Source organism: Podarcis tiliguerta, assembly GCF_965153285.1.
Source record: "Podarcis tiliguerta genome assembly, chromosome: 14".
NCBI classification, from domain to species: domain Eukaryota; kingdom Metazoa; phylum Chordata; class Lepidosauria; order Squamata; family Lacertidae; genus Podarcis; species Podarcis tiliguerta.
This window is the reverse complement of record NC_139547.1, coordinates 25,206,059-25,227,218: the sequence shown is the minus strand read 5'-3', so window position 1 is coordinate 25,227,218 and position 21,160 is coordinate 25,206,059. Positions and strand designations below refer to the sequence as shown.

The window sequence follows — 21,160 nt, the reverse complement described above, 5'->3', positions numbered from 1 at the left end:
TCGATGTTGAACTCTGAAGTGAGGGGTGAATGAATTGGTTTCGTTTTTTCCCCAGTATTAAATTCAGTTCTGCTCATTCCCCCAGTGATTTGCATTTTTTTAAAAAAATGCTCATGAAAATTCATTGGCCTTGAATTTTTAATAATTAAGCACATTTTTGCATGCATTTCTGCCTAGATCAATGCATTTTTCTGTATGTTATCTTTCACTGATATGTGCATTTTATGCATACTTTCCCTTAGTTTTTTTGCACACATTGCTTCGCTGGAGAGCAGCATTGCAAAATTCGGAGAAACAAGATGTTTGAAGGATGGCTTTGAAACAGCCAATGCATTGTTTCAGAAAATGTGAATTAGGCTGGTTTGCCTCTTAATGCGAATGTAATTGAACTTCTCCCTACAACCCTACTTAGCGTTCTCATTAACCCCCCACTTTCTATCCAGGGCTTTCTAAAAGCCTAATGTCTGCCTTCTCTAGACCCTGTGAATGCCACCTCCCTTCAGACTGCATTCACCTTGAATTGGAAGTGACCTCCAGTGATCTGTGTAGTCTCAGCACCTCTCCCTCCCCCCCAAAAGCCACTCCTTTGCATTGGAGTGGAGCAAATGTTGTAGACCTTACTTTGGAAAGACCTGGGGGGGTCCTCATGTTGCTGGCAGCCTCGGTCACATGAACCACAGCTATCTTTAGAAGAGGGTATTTATATGACAGAGTTTGCAGCTTCTTAGCTACTCAGACAGATACAGGAAGATAGAAATCACACCCACCGTGACATATATGAAGAGCCCTCTGATCTCTGCAGAGCACTTGCCGACAATGGACTAGGCAGTGCAAGAGCTCCCGTGACGACACGGGCGTCCGCCTTGGCTGGGCCATGCAGCCCTCGCTGGATGAAAGGGTGCGGATCCAGGTGGAAGAGGAGTTTTTCTCGGTGGACAAGGCTCTCCTGGTGGAGAACAGCGAATACTTCCGGGCGCTCTTTCAATCTGGCATGAGAGAGAGCACCCAGAAGGAGATCCAGATCAGAGATCTGAGCGCCACAGGCTTCGCTGTCATGCTGAAGGTCCTGGAAGGGGAGCACCCGATCCTGAGCTGCGAGGAGAACCTCAGGGCAGTGGAATGTGCCTCATTCCTGCAGGTCAAGACCCTGGCCAAGTACTTGATGTCCTCCATCAATACAGACAATTGCATTCTGCTCTACCAGGCAGCTGCCATCTTTGGCCTCTTGGATCTCTTCCATTGTGCCGCACTGTACATACGAGACAGTTACTCGGACCTGGAGGAGTACCTCGACTGCCTCTCTCCAGACCTTCTGGATTATGTGGAGTCCATCATCCCCAGCACCTTTGTGGCAGTAGGGGCTCACACGCCCACCTTTGAGTTCTTGGAGGACCTGTCAAGAACTGTTTGCTACCTGGATGAGGAAGGTAACACCTGGAGGACACTTTCCTGCTTACCACTGACGGCCAGCACGTTCCTAGCCGGCATAGCCACCTTGGATAACAAGATTTACATTGTGGGCGGGGTCTATGGTTACAACAAAGACATTGTGAACCGGAGTTTTTGCTACGACCCGATGGCCAACGTCTGGAGCGAGTTCCCCGGGCCCCAGCAGCTGCGCTATGACTTCACGTTGACAGCCCAAGAGAACAGCCTCTACGCCATAGGTGGGGAGTTTGAGAAGGCTGCCCTGAAGTCGGTGGAGAAGTTTGACATCTCCACCAACACCTGGAGATTTGTTTCTGACCTCCCCCAGCCAACCACAGCGGTGCCCTGCGCCCAAGCGATGGGGCGCATCTTCGTCTGCTTGTGGAAGCCTCTCGACACCACCATGATCTACGAGTACAAGCCTCAGAAAGACGAGTGGCATCCCATCTCCACCCTCAACAGGCCTCAGAGCTACGGCCACTGCATGGTGGCTCACCGGGACAACCTCTACATTGTGCGGAATGGGCCTTTCGACGACTTCCTGCGCTGCATGATGGATTGCTTCAACCTGACCACGATGCAGTGGACATCTCTACCGGGGCAGTACGTGAACAGCAAAGGGGCCCTTTTCACGGCTGTCATCAAAGGGGACACAGTCTACACGGTCAACAAGATGCTCACTCTGATGTATACCATAGAGGGGAACACATGGAAATCCAAAAAGCAGAAAGCTGGTTTTCCAAGGGCTGGTTCTTTGCAAACCTTCCTCCTCAGGCTTCCAAAGAAAGACCACAGCATCGCAACTTAGAGAGCCGGTCTCTGCTACATGAATTTCTCAGGGACCCACGTTGCCTTCCTTCTATGCCAGACGTCCCGCAACGCCACCAAATTTAAATCCAAAGGTTGTGACATCACCCCAACTTTCAGTCGACACTCTCTGCACCTCCTGGGCCAGCAACATTTCAAGGCAGGAACCTCAGGGCTAGCTTGCACCAGAAGCAACTGTAATGCAGCTCTCTGCTCTTCCAACGGCAGCTGGGCTTGTGGTTTCGTGGGCCTTGAGCAATATGGTTTCTGCAGACTTATTTGTCATACCAAACTGGGCCAAGTAGAAAGGGGGCAGCAAGTGGCAACCAGCAAGCAGGAGGAGCCAGTCACTGGCAGGAAGCCAGCGGCACTAGGAGGAGATTTATGCACTGAGGGGGTCATGTTCATTTTGGCCCACGCCCAGCTGAGTGGCGGAATCTACCTCTCACAGAGCAAGCTGGCAGTACATCACACCATTCAAAGTTGGAATTAGCAATTTATTAGCACAAACCCGACTGAGTGTCAGGCCTAATAAGCAGAGCAGCTTATCTCCGGTAGGTCTTTACCCCATGAATCAGTTGCTGAGACTGAAAGTTCCCCGCCTCCCCAGAGCCATCTAAGTCGCTTTCTATCCAGGGCTTTCCCCAAGCAATCGGAGACGGCACCTGCGTGCAGCCAATCTCTCACTTGCCCTATTAATGCCTCTCCTGGTTTTCGGAGCTTGTTGCAGCAGGAAGGGAAGACACCCATGACACTTCACTAGCTTGACTTATCTCTGCCTCTTGGCCTCCCTCCTCCCACCCTCCTGCTTCATCTTCCGCCTTTGATTCTCTCTGCCACAGACTCTCCCAGCTCACTAAACCCTGTTACCTCTTCAGCTTCTGACACTTCCTCCTCCCAGGCTTCTCCCTCTTCTCCCTCTGACCACTCATCATTGTCCCACCAACACTCCCCAGTCTCTGAGCCTTCTTGCCTTGGTGTGTGTCTGTGTGTTTCCCCAGTTGGTTCCTCCATTCGTCTGCGCCAACCAGTCCATGGCACTACCATTGTTTTTGTCCATCTTGATGAGTCTCATAAGAAGTCAGGCCATTGCCTATGTGATTCAGCATTGTCTACACTGCTTGGGAGCCGCTCTCCAGGGTTCTAGAATGGAGGTTTTTCCAAGCCCTACCTGAAGATACCAGGGATTGAACCGAGGACCTCCTGCATGCAAAGCAGGTGGTTGACCACTGAGCTGTAGCCTCACCGTCCCCCCCGGACATAGGAAGCTGCCTTATACAGACCATTGGACCATCTACCTCAGTATTACTGGCACCTCTCCAGGGTTCCAGAATGCTCTTCAGTCTTTCCCAGCCCTGCCTGGAGATACTGCTGGAGAATGAAGCTGGGACTTCCTGCATGCAAAGCAGGTGCTCTGTCACGGAGCCACAGGCCTTCCCCTTCTCTTCTGCTGAAGGTGAAAAAGGATTAGGTGGTGCTCTCTAATTCTCAGAGTGAAAAGCTGCTGACATTAACAGGCACAGCTTTTAGAAGAAGGGTGTTTCAGGCATCCCAAACTGGAGCACTGGAAATGTAGACGTTAAAGGTCAGTAACTGAACTACATTTTGAGAATGTATTTTTTTTAATTGACCACAATCAGAGACAGTTAAACATGCTTAGGTCCCATTGGTACTTAAGACAAGACCCATCTCTGATAACTTTCAAGAATACAGAGCATTGTTTTGGTTTGACTTTTAACCTGAGATGGAAGCCATTGATCCCAATTGTCTTTCTTTTTCTTTGAAAGAGCTCTGGTTTTAAATTTGTTAATTGTTCAGATTTGCTTGGTGTTTTTATTTTGCATACCACTTTGAAGGCACTTTGTCAGGGCCCAAAGGCGGTTTCTAAACCTCTTTTTATAAAGAAATACAAAAATAGTTCAACCCCGAATGAAGTATTGCCCTGTGCAGAGTGTTGTGTTTTTTCCCAGGGTTATGCCAGTAATATATATACCCTGCGATGAAGTTGTGTTTCTAAGTTTTATATGCCCCACAATTCAGTCTGCAGCAGGCTTTAAGTGGTTAGGAAATTAATAGCTTCATAATAAAGCACAGACTGACTCAGATTCAGGGTTGAGCATACGGAGAAAACCTTTTCCGTTTCCATCCAAAAGTTTTGGACTCAATCCAGAGAGTGCCATTTTAACAAGCATCATTAATTATGCCCAGCCCCCAAAGACGCAGTTAAGCTCAGACCATCAAGCCTTTGCAAACATCTCCCTGCTGATATGCATCTCTTCAAATAAGAGGAGGAAGGATAGTTTGAGCTGAGCCACAGCTATGGAGCACCAGGCATTTTCCTTGATGGACTGTGATTGAAGCCAGACTTGCTGTAAAAAAGAAAAGAAAAAAAGCCCCACATGCAACTCATGACTGTTTTTGGTAACGGCTGCTGATCTGACTCCAGCTTGCCAGTGTTGTTCATGTTATGTTCTGTATGTTTATAGAAGCCTTCAGGCCCTTGACTAGGCTAACTTTAAGGTCATATTATTTATGCCACAAAAATGAACAGGCTTGATTGACAGCAGAAGTGGCTCACCAGGTGGGGCGGAGCCGCTAAGCTAGCCTGGCGGCAGGTGGGTTGCTCTTGCTGACGGTTAGGAAAAGCAGAAGGCAGCAGGGAGGGCAGGGAGGTACAAACTCAGTGGCTGGATAAACTCTGCTGGTGTGTTTCCACCCCACCAACCTTCCCACCGTCTCCCCTACTCTCTCGTCATAGCAACAGTGACCCACCAGCAGGGAGGCTAGTGGAGCAGCTCCACCCCACCCAACGAGCTGCTTCTGATCATCACTGTACGGTAGTGATTAGAGTGTTGGGCGAAGGCCTGGGGTACACCTGGGTTCAAATCCCCACTCAGCCACAACATCTCTCACCCTTACTTACCTCAGCGGGTTGTTTGTGAGGATACGATGCCAAGAGGAAGAACCATGTACACTGCCTTAAGCTCCTTGGAAGAAAGATGGGATAGAAATGTAGCAAACAAATGATTCCGTGTCTGCCTGGCCACCCTGGGAATTCGTAGTTCCGCAGCAGGGAGACAGAGGTGAACAGAGCATTCTCTACATTCTCATGGGAAACTGCTTTAGACTGCCCTTGTTTTAACTACTAAATACTGAAGGTGTGTCTCTACCCCCTTAGTTCAGCCCGGACACTGAGGTCCAGCTCCAAGGGACTTCTGGCAGTTCCCTCACTGCCAGAAGTAAAGTTACAGGGAATCAGGCACAGAGCCTTCTCGGTAGTGGCACCTGCCCTGTGGAATGCCCTCCCATCAGGGTGTCAAGGAGATAAACAACTGCTTGGCTTTCCGAAGACATCCCAAGGCAGCCTTGTACAGGGAAGGTTTTTTTATGTTTGATTATATTTTTATATGTGTTGGGGCAACCCAGTTAGATGGGTGGGGTACAAATAATAAAATTATTTCTTCTTCTTCTTCTTCTTCTTCTTCTTCTTCTTCTTCTTCTTCTTCTTCTTCTCCTCTTCCTCCTCCTCCTCCTCCTCCTCCTCCTCCTCCTCCTTCTCCTTCTCCTTCTCCTTCTCCTTCTCCTTCTCCTTCTCCTTCTGTGCTGCAGTATGAAAACCTGGCAAAAACTCTAGCTCTGAACCATAGATTGGTAGGTCGGAAGGCAGGGAGGCCAACAGTAGGTGGAGCCAGAGTCAATGAGAGGCAAGGCCAACTTATTCCCATCCTCTCTCCCTGCTGAGTTCTACAAGGGCAAAACTGGGGCAATGGAGGAAGCTGACAGGCAGGTGGGGTTGGCTGAGAACAGACTGCATAGTGGGGCAGGGCCCCCATTTGCCACAGAGGAGAAATCTCCGCTGCTCTGAACATTGTCAGCCTTGTAATACAGCTTGTAAGCAAGGGGACGGCAACATGTCAGGAAGGAGGTTGGTAAATATTAAGTATTGCCCTGGGCTTTCATCCATCTCTCCCTGAAATAAGAGCACAAACACACCAGCTGTTGGGAACGTGCCATTTTATTTGAGAGAAATGTGCTGTACCTATGAACCTCAAAGGATGTTTATTTTCTTCTGTTACATTCAGCTGAATATCATATTTGTTTCCCCTTTCTCCTTTAATAAGAGACACAAATACTTTTTTTATTATTTGGCCAAAAGACAAACAGGTATCACTTCGCTGTACCTCAAGGAAAGACAATTGGGCATTCACGGTGGCAGGAAAAAATAAAGAATTACTTGATTGGAAACAGTCTTGGTTTCTTATTTCAAATAAGGAGTTGACGCTCAGCCATAATAAGCTGAAGACTCTGAGCCCCGCAGTAAATTATGAAGTTGCATTCCCTACCCTGGAAATGCAGGTATTGTGGTTTGGGATGCGTGTGTGTGTTGGAGGATTGTACAGTGGGAAGCTCTCAGCTTCGCTCAGCCCACTTTTCAGAAAACTCTTATGTCTGTACAGTCTTTGATGGAGTCCATTAAAAATCCAGTGCATCGTTGAAATAAGTCAGGGCATTGGCCAGGAAATGGGAGCATGGGTATGCCCCAAAGACTTGTTTATTGAACATTTACCCTGATTTGCTGGCACAAAGCTTACACAGGCTACACTCGGCCTTTATTAAGCATTTGTTCTTACTTGTTTCCAGGTTGGTTTTGTGGCAATGAACATTCATCCTGAATCCATGCTGAATTGCTTACAGGGTATTTATGCACCTTCCCATTTATCATTCACCTATCTTGCACTTTTCAATGCATCTCTCTCTCCCGCAGCCCCATTTTCCTAACTGCAGTTTCTTTTCTTTCTTTTTAAGTGGGTTTGTTGTTCCGGGTTGACACATGAGAATCCATTTTCATTGCACAAATCTAAACCTCCCAAAGTGCACTGCAAAATATTGGCAATCTGGAGGCACTCTTAGGCTACAGAAACATCTTAAGTTGCGCTGTGGACCTGTTTGCAGACAGGTGCAGGTTATGCAGAAGAAGTTTGTGTTAAAATGTTGGTCTTTCACGAGCCTGAGCAGAGCGTGTGATGCAACTAGAAGTGATTCCCTTGCAGTGACTTATAGACACTCCGCCTCTTGACTAGCATTTGCTACCACAACATGGAGTGGGGTGGTCACTAACTTAAATGCCTTTTGAAAAGAGAGGCTTAGAAGAATTCAGAGGTGGCTATTAAAGATGACGGCATATAGAGCCTCACTGTCCAGAGGCAGTATACGTCACAGTACCAGCTGCCAGTAAAAAGCAATGGGTGAGCCCTGCTTGTGCACTTCCCAGAGGCAGGTGGCTTGATCCAATGGGATTTTGGCTGTTCCAGCTGGGTTCTGACATTCAAAGCTTGCTCTGAATCACATGCCGTGGGGCTGTGGCATGTTCTGCCCTTTCTCAGTATGGAAAAAGGCCCTCTTGCCGCTCACTGGGTCCTTGTCATGAGCTCCTCAAGCGCCTTGTCTCTGTGGTTCTCGCACAGCAAGAGGACTTCTTTGATGTCTGCTTGCTGGAAGCCCATGTCGTTGAACTGGACCAGGAGGTGAAGGAATTCCGCTGCCTGCAAAGAGAAGCAGAGTGAAAAGTCAGGGATCGGGGGTGGGGGTGGGAGGAAGGGACACACAGTGCACATCCCACAACTGAAGCAACTGAAGATAAACAGGCCTGGTGAAGGGGCTTCAATGTTCAGATGGATACTTGAACAAGGCAAGCAACCCCCCTTTGCCCCTGCAATTGAGGGGGCTGGGACCGTGCCATGTCAGCACACCCTGCGGTGTGTGACATCAGCATTCCGTGGGGCGTGCTTGCACACCCATTGTGGAATTTTGAGGGGGCTCTGCCTCCTTGAAAATGTGGGGGGGGGGCCTTGCCCCTCCAGACACCTCCTCCAGGTGTATATGCCTGCAGAGGTCCAGCCCCATACATTTTGGAACCTGAGGGGAACCAAAAAACAGCATATCCCCTTCTGTGGAAGAAGGGGTGAGTAGAGATCTACATCGGGGGAAATGTTGAGGGGATAAAGATCTACATTGGGAACAATGGGGTTTCTTCTTCTTCTTCTTGATTTCACTGTTTTACCTTTCTTAAACAGCTTTGAGGTTTTTTGGGGGGGGGTTGCTATCAAGCGGTGTAAAAAGAAATAAAATAGATTTTTGCTTATTTTTAGCTTATGCAGCCCCAAGCAGCTCAATGCCAGGGCTATGAGAGGAAAGTGCCAAGCCATTTATACCCCCTACTCAGTCTCTGCACGCAGCAGGAGACCCTGCGGCTGAAGTGCAAAAAAAAAGGGTGGGCGTTCTAACCTTTTCTGAGTTCTGGAACATCTCCATGGCTTCTTCGACCTGAGCCTCCTCGTAACCCTGCTTCAGAAGTTTGTCGCAGGCACTGAGGTAACTGAGGAACTGTTGAGGGAAGGCAAAGGGGAAGTTAGCTAGCTAGCACACCATTCGGAATCAGGGCTATTACTTATTGTATTTGTATCCCACCTAAGTTGCTCGAGGTGGCATACATAGTTCTCCCCCTCCTCATTTAATCCGCCCTGTGAGGTAGGTTAGGCTGAGAGGCAGCGACTGGCCCAAGGTCACCTAGTGAGTTGCATGGCCGAGTGGAGGATTTGAACTCTGACCTCCCAGGTCCTTGTCTGACACTCTAACCCAGGCTTCCTCAAACTCGGCCCTCCAGATGTTTTGAGACTACAATTCCCATCGTCCCTGACTATTGGTCCTGCTAGCTAGGGATCATGGGAGTTGTAGGCCAAAAACATCTTGAGGGCCAAGTTTGAGGAAGCTTGCTCTAAGCACTACACCACATGGTCTCTCTGTCTACCCACTCACCCTTCCTTGTAGATAGGGATGGGTGAACCTGTCAGTTTTGTTTTCTCTCTGTTTCTCATTTTCCCAGTCTTAAGTTCCGTTCCCTCCAAGGAAGGAGAGTACCACATTCCTATTCTCTCACTTTTTTAAAAACAAACCTCTGGCTTCTGCTATTCTCTCCCACTCACTACAACCCTGGTCACAATCGGTTGCATCCAATGCTAGCACTACTCGAGGTAGACCCACTGAAATTAATAAACAAGACCAGCTTAGGCCTATCAATTTCATTGGGTCTGCAATGAGTAGAAATGAGCTGCATGCAACCCTGTGTTCCCCCCGCTCCCTATCTTCTAAAATGGGTTATTAGTCTGATTCAGAAATAACTCTGGCAAGAAAAATAATGCAGCTGCCCATGTGTTAAGTTACGATTAACTAAAGATGGAAGATGAAAGTAATAATAACAACAACAATAATAATAATATACCGCCTTATACCCAGGGGCAGTGCTTTTTTTCTTAAAAAATATTTAGGGGGACTCTCATTTTGTCTGAGACTCAGGAAACACAGTGACAGGAAATGAAGCCGCCATCGGGGGTAGCAACAGATCTGATGATTCACCGTGCTAGAGAAGAAACTATTTTTTAAAAAAACAATGGTTAGTTTCTTCTGTTAGATTCACAAAATGTTTAGGGGTATGCACCCCCCCAGAAAATAAGCACTCAGGATGGTTCACAGAATAAAATCAAGATATAAAACCAAAAAATACATAATAAAAACAAAAATAACAAACGTACAAATGAAAGAAGAAACCTTTCCAAGATAGAAGAAACCTGGAGAAATCTACATCATCAACCTTGCAAGAATTCTCTCATCCTATCCTGAAATGCATGAAGACCACATTGAATCAGACCCTCTGATCTTTTCATTTCAAGGATCCCGTCCAGATGATCTAGATCCACTGATGGACATCAGGTAATGCCGTTCCTGACCCATTCAGATCTGGGGCAGCCTCAAACATCCTGCATGCTAGGAGGTTATGCAAGGATGGGGCCAGAGATCTGCCTGGGACATTCTGAGAAGGGCACTCCGACACTCCAAAGGGACGATCTATTTTTGGCTTCCCCTATTGTTCTTGGAGTGCTGACAGGACAATTCCCAGTGGCACCCCTCCTAAATGCCTCACATGCTATTCATTCCCAGTGCACAAACACACACAGGGGGGAATCAGCAATCCCTGGAAAAAAGGCTAACACCCAGCATTGGCTTGCAACAACCACAACACCCCCCCCCCCAATTCATCTGCAGGCAAACAGCATCTGTAGGCCTGAAGATGGCACAGATGGCTAGAGGACTGAGTGATAGGCATGAAAGGCTGGGATTCAAAATCCGTCCTTAGCCACAGACTCACTGAGAGGGCCTTGGCAACGCCACAGAGCTTCACTGTGGCAAAATGGAAAGAACCACACCTCTTTCTCAGGAGATTAGGTAAAGGTAAAGGTACCCCTGCCCGTACGGGCCAGTCGTGTCCAACTCTAGGGTTGTGCGCTCATCTCACTCTAGAGGCCGGGGGCCAGCACTGTCCAGAGACACTTCCGGGTCACGTGGCCAGCATGACAAGCTGCATCTGGCGAGCCAGCACCAGCGCAGCACACGGAAACGCCATTTACCTTCCCTCTATAAAGCGGTACCTATTTATCTACTTGCACTTAGGGGTGCTTTCGAACTGCTAGGTGGGCAGGAGCTGGGAGTTTCTCCTCACTGCAAGAAGCAAAGTTGCAGGGAAACAGGCAGAGGGCCTTCTCATTAGTGGCGCCCTCCCTGTGGAACATCTTCTCCTCGGATGCCAAGGAAATTAAGAACTACACAACTTTTAGAAGACATATGAAGGCAGCCCTGTATCAGGAAGTTTTTAATGCTTTATGTTTTTACTATGTTTTTATATATGCCGTGGATTATGCATTTCCTGTAGGAAGGCAATGTGTGGTTTCATGGCGTTTATGTACGAGGTGATGCCTTTTCTTTTGATAGGCTTTCCCAATCCCCTCACATTTAGTGCAATGGCTCTTAAGCTAGCCATTTTGCATGTCTATTTTATAAGATGATTCCCTTCCAACCCGTCTGTGTTGCCCTGTGTCCCTCCCCTTATATTGTCTATCCAACCTAGTGCGTTGTATTTCTGCTGACCTTAACACTCAAGTGAGTCTGTAGGGAAGAAGGTGGCATTTGGGGCCTAAGTCATGTCCATGAGCTGTGCTCCTGAGCTGTGGACTCATGATTTGCGCTCACTGCATTCACAAACAACGTGTTCCCTGGTGTTCAAGAGAAAGGAAGCAGCCTCCACTGACCTGACCCAAGCTTTGTCTCCCAGTCTTCTGCAGAGCAAGGATCGCCCGGCGGATCGGATAACCCAAAGCTAAAACGGGCTCAATGAGGTCGCGCTCCTCTTGGCTGAGCGCTGAGAGCAGGTCAGCTGTTGAGTCAGGGTGAGTTCTGTGGGAACCACAAAGCTGCTGCACTCCAGGAGGGGGTGGAAGGCAGGAATAAGGGCTCAGGGACTGGGGGGGGGGGGAGAGAATAAAAATAAACATAGATCATAATGCTGGTTCATTTACAGACTTCATTCTGAGAAATTCTGTACTCTTCAAGGCTTTAAAAAGGGTTTTTTTCCCTGCCCCCTGGAAGATGTACAGGGTTTGTGGGTGCTCAAAAACATGGCCTGGAGTCATTAAATTAAATTTAGTCAGACCACAGAAGATGCCCGGAAAATTCCCCTACTTGGAACAACCCCCCTTTTGGTTTTCTGACTTTAGACATCCTGTTTTAATCATCTGAAGTTTATTTCAAAATGTGAGTGACCCTTCCTTGGATGTGAACTATTATTATGTTTCCAGGGAGATGACAAAGGTTGATTTGACAACAATGGAGACTGGATATGTGTTTACATTCGAAAGCAAAAAATTAAACCTGCATCTGAAATGGATGTGCTCAGTGCTTTGTCGAGACACTTCTGCCCAGTTTTTAAACTGGAGTCAAAACACTGGTGAGGTTGTTTCATGCTGGGACCAGTTCAAAGATTGGTGTTTTTTTCCAACACTTCTCCAGACATGGTAGCCTGAGCGGTGCTGAAGTTGAGCAGCTCTACCACCAGGGCTGAGAAACCATTTTGGGCCTGAGGGAGCAGCCTTCTGAGGGCCACATATGAAAGGTGGGTGGTGCCAGAGGCAAAAGTGGGCAGAGCAATGGATGAGATTCTTACCTCTCTACAGTAGGCTGTATTCCAGCCACACAAAAGCCATAGTTTTCTACACCATCTCTCCATCTCCCAACCAAGTAAGTTGGAAAGTGCATCGCAGTTCAATGCAATGGTTCAGTTCTGTGAAGTTCCTCTACATCTGAGATGACTGATTCAGACCAGTTTAACTCTCAAAGCTATCTCCTGAAGGAATGTGAAAAGTCATGCCAATCCCAATTAAAACTGGGAACACCGAAAGAGAGGGGGGGGGAGAGGGAGAGCACATCCTATAGACAAGAGTGTAGTTCCCAGGGTCCCAAAGCCATGGCAGTTCTACTGATGGTTAATGCAGCTGGGAGTCCAAATTAAAACCCAGCATAAGAACTTAAGAAAAGTCCTACTGAATCAGGCCAAGGGCCCACCTAGTCCAGCATCCTGCTCTCACAGTGGCCACCCAGTTGCCTCTGGGAAACCAGAAACAGGATCCAGGTGCCACAGCAATTCTCCCCACTCGTGACTCACAGCAACAGGCATTCAGAGGCCTTACTTGCCATATGTCTGGGTTTCCCTGGACATTTTGCCGATTCAGCAAAAACCTGCCCAGACAGCCCAATTCCCGGATGTGTCTGGGAAAACCGGATGTATGACAGCCCTATCCTTTACAGCAGCTGGTCACTAAGCAGGGAGCCATTCTCAAGGGTTGCCTGCCACCACTGCTGCTTCCTTCTAAGAAGTATTTTCTGAGAAACAATCCCTTACGCGTAGGTTGAATTGGGCCAGGCACGCAAGGACAGCAAGGTCAATGGGGAAAGAAGGCGGGTGGCTGCTCACAGCCTGATCTTCTTTCCAAGAGGCAGTCGCTGAAAGACGTCAGCAAGGCTGGAGCCTCCTTGCAGCCTCGGGGCTTATCTCCTTTGATGGATTTAGGGACAGCTAGGTGACACGCTGAGAGAGAAGGACAACAGCTCAGCAGGAGAGACTCAACAGGTGTTCTGGTGAAGAAATGCACGTCCTCACTTAGGGTGTCAACCGGCCCCTTGCTAGTGACGTTAAGAACCAGGCAGCTGCATGAAAGACCACTGCCTTCTCTACAGTGCTCAGATTGGCAGAGGGGGCCCTCTTTGAAGTTCCACTGCCCCCAGAAGCTTGGGGGGGTGACCTGGAAGAGGGCATTGTCTATGGCAGGTCCTCACTTGGGGATCTCCCCCCCACCCCAAAGTGCAACTGGAACCTTCATTATACAGCTTCCAATGAATGCTGAAGACACTTCTTTTTATCCTGGCTTCTGACACTTGAGATGTATATTTTTAGGACCACCTTGAGGCCACTTGAGGAAGGTGCCATCCCCTCACCTCGCTGAAGCCTCCCTTATCTGGGGCTTTCAGCAGCACCCACAAATCAGCAACGTTGGTGGGTCCTGGTGATATCTTTCTAGATCTCGTAGAACTCTTGCAAGATCTCGTGGAGTGCAAAAGATCTGGCAAGGTCTCACCAGAAGAGGATACTGAGTCCATGCTTGCTTTGTGTTTTGGGCAGACAAGGTCTGGAGAATCTTTTTCATCCCAGGGGCCTTGTTCCATTCTAGGCAACCTTTTGAGGGCCACATGCATGTGGAGGCCGGGGCTAGAGGCAAAAATTAGCAGACCGACAAATGTAAACTTTACTTTTTGTACAATAGGTTGGCTTCTACACACCCTGTTGAGGTTCCTGCTCTAAACTTTTTTCAAATATGGACTCTGCCTCTAGCCCAAACATGCATTTTGGGACCTACCTTCAGTCAAGCTGCAACTCACCAGTGAGTCCTGACTCAAGGAAGCCATATCTGGGGGCTGGATCCTTTATGCATGACCATCATTTAATGACTGCAAACCTGAGTGGCAACTGGGTGTCAAGTAAACCACAACAGATAACAATTCCAGAGAGGCTTTCCTTAGGTTCTTGCACCACCTCGGAAGCAAAGCTTTGCAATGGGGTTACTCTGCTGCCAGGAAAATAAATATTCGTGCATTTTAGGCTTCACACTGGCCAATTTGCAAATATTTTCTTTTTCGTGTACATAATTTGATTGTCACAGAAAAGGGGAGCTGCCAGTGTCCTGTACAAGAGCTTCCCACTTTGCCATCACGTACTTGTGCCCAGAATTTGCCACCTGCAGCAAGACCTTTTTAGCCCAGCTGGGTAAGTAAGCCAGCTGATTTTCAACACGTTTCCATTTTACATTTTTTTAAACTCAAAAAGTCTAAAATCCTGGAATTAGGGATTGGAGAGAAATATGTTTTGGCTGATATTTAAACATGAATGTATCAAATTCATACTTCCTGTCAAAATCTGAGGACCAAAACACAGTCATCTACGAAAATTTGCATTTATCTGAATTTTGCAAAGTAGTTATCCAATCATCAGTGTTTACAAAAATACATATTTTGTGGGGAGGGGGATAAAAATGAACATGCTAGTGAAAAGGAAGGATAAAAAATATTACCAAAAAGTGCTTGCAAAAATGTGTATATCAGTCAAAACTGCAAACAAAAATGTGTTTTTTTTAAAGAGAAATTCACACTAAAATTATGATGAATTTTCAGGATGATTTTTCTTTAAAATTAGGATATTGCTACAGAAATGTGGATAACAGAATTTAGGGCTGGGAAAGTGAGAAATTGACAGAACTGAAATTATCTGATCCTTCTGTCCCTACCTGCAATTTTAAATTGTGAAATGGAGAGGGAGAGGGAAAAGAAGCAGAGAAAAGTGATTTCTTACTGCAGTTGTGGGCTTGTGCTTTTGGTTAGGAGGGACAAGCACCGCAACAGTCAGTGGCCTTGGATTGCAGCACGGCTGAGAAACTAAGAGAACCAAACTAACAGATCCTTCCATCCTTACCTGCAATTTTAAGAATGTAAAATGGAAAGGGGGGGGGAGAGAGAGAGAGAGAGAGAGAAGAATGATATCTTACTGCAACGGTGGGCTTGTGCTTTTGGATAGGAGGGACAAGCCCCGCTACAGTCAGTGGCCTTGGGCTACAGCAAGGAGTCGTCGGTGGCGTTGGGGCGAGAGTTCCCACCAGAGACACATCAGAGGTAGGTCCATATCTCAGGTTCCGGCTGCTCCGGGAGCGCTGATGGAGGGAGAAAGCTCTGGACGCCAAGGTGGGTTCCGCTGCCGTCTGGTTCCCCGGGAGCATGAAAGCTGTGAGCTTCTTCCTGGCTCCTTCAAACTCATGCTTCACGTTGTTAAATAAAAGCATAGATTGCCTCTGCTTGACTAGAGGAGGCTTTTGGCTGATGCTCCCCGAAGGGGTGGCCAACAGCACCGGGGAGGTCTTTGGTCTACATTGGGGAAGACTCAGGAAACGAGGCAAAGTGCCGGGAACACGCTTGGAGTCAGAGAAGGGCTTTTCTTCACCGTCGCTTTCGATAGAGGAAGACAAGGGAGACTCCTCACCTTCGGAGCACCCTTGCTCTTCCAAGCACCCATCCTTGCTCACCTTCTTAGCCAGCCTGCTCTTGTTCACAGTGCAGCTGAACTTCTCCGCCGCAGCACACAGGTTGGCACACCGTCGGATGGGTACCGCAGCCGTCAGTTTGCGGCCTGCTGCCTCTGGGAAGCTTTCTTTCGAGTCCAGCAGCAGCAGCCAGCAAGGAGGAGCCGTTGGGACGGCGCCAGTGGTCACTTCGTACCAGGGGGTGTCTTGCCGAGAGGCAGAGTCTACCCAATACAGCACCTTCTTCTCCAGCGAGAAATCGTGCTGTGGAAACAGAAGGAGGAGAGTCAGCATCTTCTTGGACGTGGGCTGTAGCTGGAGTAACCAAATGAGTGAAGTTTGTGAGGCAGGACTTGAGAGCTAAATCACAAACCAGATGAGGTCACCTGAACCCAACAGGACCACCCACTTCCAAGATCTGACTTTGCTAAGAACTTCAAAAAGAACTCTGCTGAGGCAAATCAAAGCCCTTCTAGTCCAGGGATGCAGAACTTGTGGCCCAGCAAATGTTCCTGGACTCCACCTCACATCACCCCAGTCATCATGGCCCAGTGGTCAAGGATGATGGGAGCTGTGGTCCAACAATATTTGAAAGGCCACCGGCTCCCCATCCCTGACCCAGTCCAACATTTTATTTTCAACAATGGCTAGCTGGAGGTTTAAGAGCCTTACAGGAAGGCCATGGAGGAACTATAGTCAAATGAAATTGTGAGCAGGGTCTAAATATTTTAATGTTTCAATATTTTAATGTTGTATTTTAATCTTGTTTTTAAGTTGTATTCATTCAACTTGTTTTTATTATTGCTTGTTAGCTGCCCTGAGCCCGGCCTTGGCTGGGGAGGGCGGGGTATAAATAAAAATTATTATTATTATTATTATTATTATTATTATTATTATTATTATTATATAACAGGCAAGGGAAGGAGAATACATAAATGATTGTAATCTAAGTTATAATACAATAGAAAATAAATGTAGATACTGTAAAGGAATACAACATGAACATTACAGGTGTAAGGGTGCGAAGTCAAAGTGCAAGACATTATTATACTGAAAGTGAATTGAGTAATGTCAAATTTTGTGTAAAAAAAACTAATAGAAATTCATATATATTAAAAAAGGAAGGCCAAGGAAGCAACATCTGTACTTTTTTCAGCACCTTCTAAGGAAAACATTTTTGTTTGGGCAACTATCCAGATACGTAGAATGTTGACATGTATTTTAATTTGTTTTTTAAGTTCATCCTTGATTTTAATTATTTTTTCAATGCTTTAGAGAATTATTTTTAGCTGTTTCTTACTGATTAGTTCATTGTTTTATTCTTTTTGTAAACTGCTCTGAGGTGTTTTGTTTTTTACAGTCAAGTGGCACATAAATTTTGTGAAATAAATAAATAAAACAAGAATGCGTGCAGCCTTAGGACGAAAGTTGTTTCTCAACATATTTGTGTGTTTCAAAATACAACTTGTGTGAAAGCAGACGCGTGTTGAGGTGGTTTCTTAGAACTGTTTCATCCTCTCCTCAAAACCCTGAATATAATAGCAGAAGATCCACTAAGACTACTCCCAAAAACACAAATCTTCCGGAGCACACTGATGCTCCCTACTGGCAGGTATAAACTGGACACAGGGCTTGAAAGGCGGCAGAGGAAGATTGCTTTAGCTTTTCAAACCCAAGTTTCCAGGCGACTAAAAGGTAATCTCCATACAATGTTTAAAAACCCCTGGCAATATTTGTAACCTAGGAGATATTGTAAACATTGCATTCTGGGTCTATGCTACAAAGACTGTTATGAAAATACACTTCAAAAAAGCCTGTGGAAAGTTAATTTGTCACGGATTTGATTTGCATATATTGCAAGGGAGCTGGAGAGATGCGCTTCACTGACACTCATTAGGCAATTTCTTTTTTTCCAGCTAGCTAATGTACTTCAAGGACTAATTCAGATGTAACACTGAACCATGACTTGGTCTTCTAAGAACAAACCTTTAATGGCATTGCCAGGGCCGGATTTAGGTTTGATGAGGCCCTAAGCTACTGAAGGTAATGGGGCCCTTTTTATGTCCAGCTGTCCTTTGTCAACAACAAATTGTCGCTGTTTTTTTGTGTTGAATATGTGCTATATAGTAATTTATGGATGTAATAAGTATCTAAAGCCATATGCCCATGTTGCCATGCAACCAGTCCATGCAGAATGTAGGCACCCTATATACAGAAATGAGCAAACCAGTGATATTTTAGGGAGCAGGTTAGCAGGCGGGGCCCATTACTTACATCATAGGATCCTACACAACACAAAACACTGTTGCTGTATGTAGGTTTTATTTTATTTCTTTTTCATCTATATTTTGGAAATGTACCTCCAGGTTTTTTTCCTTTATTTTTTTGGGGGGACCCCCAAGAAAGTGGGGCCCTAAGCTATAGCTTGTTTAGCTTATACGTAAATCCGGCACTGGGCATTGCTGTTCCTCCACTTTTGGAATTAGGGTGCCCTGCATACCAGCTGCTGGAAATCATAAGTGGAGAGGCATTGCTGTGAGAACAGAGTGCTGGACTCGATGGGTTCCTCTGGGCCTGATCCAGCAGCCAGCCTCTTCTTATAATGTTAAAGGGAGCCCATGGACACTCCTTCTTCCACCTCCTCCCCCCGCCTTGATTTGAGGCAGCCCATCATTTGTGGCTTTGTCCAAACTATGGCTTGTGTTTGCCCTGCAAATGACAAACTGGAAACCAGCCCCAAACTGTGAGTCCTAATCCTGGTTGGATTAGGGCAGGCGTAAGCCCCGTGTTCGCCAGGTTTGGGCAAAAAGGTGAATCACACTTTGTTTCAGAGCAGCAAAAATGAGGAAACAGTGATAAGAGAAGGAGGAATGTGCTGCTCAGAAGGTCTTTGAATGCTTATTATTGTGGTGTGATTCTGGCATTATATGAGCCTATAAAGCTGCCTTTTACCAGCTTGGACTATCAATCCATTGAGCTGTGTATTATGAACATTTTCTGGCAGCAACTCTCCAGGAGTCCTCAAAGAGAAGTCCCTCCCAGACATACCTGGAAATGCTGGGGATTGAACTGGAGTTCCCTGAACTATGGTGTCAGGTTAAAGGCTTTCAACATCAGCAAAATGTTCCTCCCAGGAATGTACATATATAAAGCCTGTGGAGCCTAGGCTCTAATTAATAAATTTCTAGACTTTAAGAATACTAAACTAGAAAATGGAAATGGCTAAAGATTCAGTAACATGAACGAATCAACTTTCCCCCAAAAAACAAAACATAAGAAATCCCCTGTAATATCCACGTTTGGAAGAGATTTATTTATTTACCATTGCACACATCAGGACCTCCGTGCAATCGGGAATCTCAAACTCAGGTGCTGATACAAAGTTTGCCTCTTCTGTGGAGTCGTCTGCAACGCTTACGGTCACTCTGAAAGGTACATCTTGCAGGCAATTCATGGCTCCCCTTGTTGCATTACACTCTAGTAAAAAATAAGAAGATTGATTGGACTTAGTTACTTCTTCTGCTTCAGCTCCTCCTCAGTGCCTGGGGCTGATCACAGAAGTGGGGAACCTCCAGCTTACAGACCTAAGCCCAACATGTGTCCATTTGGCTAGTGAGACCATTGCTTCCAAGCCACACATATAGGATGTCATGGCTTTGTGTGTCAGGTGTGAGGCAGGCAAAGACATGGCTCCAAAGAAAGAATCAGAAGCTTAAAATAAGCTCCCAATTGGTCCTTTGCAAGTGAGGCTTGCGGACACTGATTGGCACTGACAGTGAGCCCCAATGGAATCAGCCGCACTGGGGAGTCCTGCATCAGGAACATCCTCCTGCAGCCAATGAGAAACATTGGCTATGCAAGTACCAATGGTCAGCTGATCACAGGTGCTTACAAAGCCCTGTGCTTTTGATTTCAAACCATGGGGGCAAAGGAAAATAGGTCATTGTGACGTCAGGGGGTTGCCGAGTGTCTGAGCTGTTGCACTTCAGATTGCAGGTCACGTTTTACATGACGGAAGGCTCCTCCACAGCAAATAAAATAGAGATCCCTGCAATAAGAAAACTAGGATGTTGGGGGGGAAAGTGCAAGACTACCCTTTTACCTAACAGGCTACTTTTCAACATGGAAGGAACACATTTCAGTACAGAGCATTTCATTATGAGTGTTCATCCGCAGTTTGAAGCAGCATAGCCCTGCTGCAGGTGAGGTCAGTTTGTTCCTATTTAACTGACTTTCTTATTTATCTAAAATGTTATGTCCTTCCCTTTGCAAAAACAACTTAATTTAATAAATGGTGGTTTCTGCGAGTGGTCCCAAAAGGAAGTAGAGTGGGCAATATTCTTGCTTTTTTATATCAAAAGCCTTTATGGCAGAAGTTCGGAACTTCTTCCCATTGAGTGCTGTGTTATGTCAAATAAGATATACCAGTACTCTGTGGGGCAGGGCAGGGAGACACAGGCTGGAAGCAGGTGAGGCAAGAGCAGCCAGCCTCCTGTTCTCAAGATCCTCACCATCTCAACACACTTTAAAAGGACTGATGCCTTTTGAAAGCCAGATCTGCAGCTTCAAAAGCTCCTCCTTGCTCTCTGGGACACATTTTGAAAACTGCACTATGTCCACCTCTCACGAAGAACAGCTCAAGATTGAATAGCAGCATAAAATGCACAAAGTCTCCTGCTTGATAGGATTGGCTTTGCATAGGCAGCAGGAAGCTTGGATTTTGCAGAACTCCTCATCAGCCAGTGTCGGCAACTTTTGATCAATGACCTACAAAATTTAGAAGCCTGTGTACACCCAATAAACAATGTTATTTTACCCACTTTGTACCTTCCATTTCTTAACTGATCCTGGTGAAGATTTGTTAGCAATCCCCTTTGCCTCCTCCTAATTTCTATGTGCTCCTTCAAAAGAGTGAAGCTCCTCTATGGACTTTTTTTTTTTTAATGCCACTCAGCTATAAATTGGTGTTTCTAATCTCAACAGGATTTATTGCTGGGTGGCTAATGCAAAGTCTGTGTCTCCTGGTGCTGGAGTGGAGAAGCCAGATGGGCACTTCCTAGCTCTGCCATGCTGCACATGTCTTTTTGCTAATACATTCCACATGCAGCATATCTGGAAGCCAACCCAGGGCTCAGACCATCTGCTGAGATAATGCGAATGACGCTTTTCACATAAGCCACAACGTACACAAATGTCACAGAGGCAGGTGGGCGGGGGGAAGATGCAAGGAGTGAACGCGATCAATGGCGAGAATGATTTATCGTTCCGATTTCCTCTGCTGGCTCTGTGACTTATTCCTAGTTTTAGCTACATGTTTTATATCATTTAGGTAGCTTAATTATATTATTATTTACCATGAGCTGGCACTGGAGGTTATGGCTCTGGATCAGACAGTTGGGATGGTTAATTAGAAGAAA

At 46.5% G+C, this 21,160-nt stretch overlaps 2 protein-coding genes across 5 annotated transcripts; one reads left to right on the top strand and one right to left on the bottom strand.

Moving 5' to 3' along the window:
- The first annotated feature begins 336 nt into the window (after positions 1-336).
- On the top strand, positions 337-15,289 carry KBTBD13 (kelch repeat and BTB domain containing 13). 4 transcript variants are annotated; one of them, XR_014504583.1, is made up of 2 exons: positions 337-3,820; positions 15,245-15,289. XR_014504583.1 is itself a non-coding variant. In XM_083412158.1 (1 exon), the coding sequence occupies exon 1, from the start codon at positions 875-877 to the stop codon at positions 2,234-2,236; it is 1,362 nt and encodes a 453-aa protein (XP_083268284.1). In that variant the 5' UTR covers positions 337-874; the 3' UTR covers positions 2,237-3,940. The 4 variants fall into 4 exon arrangements, 1 of the variants encoding a protein (XP_083268284.1); XR_014504584.1 differs by lacking the exon at positions 15,245-15,289 and adding an exon at positions 8,385-8,459; XR_014504585.1 differs by lacking the exon at positions 15,245-15,289 and adding an exon at positions 5,419-5,766.
- Positions 6,235-19,197, bottom strand: UBAP1L (ubiquitin associated protein 1 like; the record flags this gene model as incomplete). The annotated part of the gene is made up of 5 exons (XM_083412155.1): positions 6,235-7,778; positions 8,521-8,619; positions 11,376-11,585; positions 15,216-16,007; positions 19,066-19,197. 5 exons carry the CDS (start codon positions 19,195-19,197, stop codon positions 7,644-7,646), a joined length of 1,368 nt encoding a protein of 455 aa, XP_083268281.1. The 3' UTR covers positions 6,235-7,643.
- Positions 19,198-21,160: the final 1,963 nt, after the last annotated feature.

Excerpts from the sequence above, each read along its gene's own strand:
- KBTBD13 (XM_083412158.1), top strand. The coding sequence starts at position 875 with ATGCAGCCCTCGCTGGATGAAAGGGTGCGGATCCAGGTGGAAGAGGAG.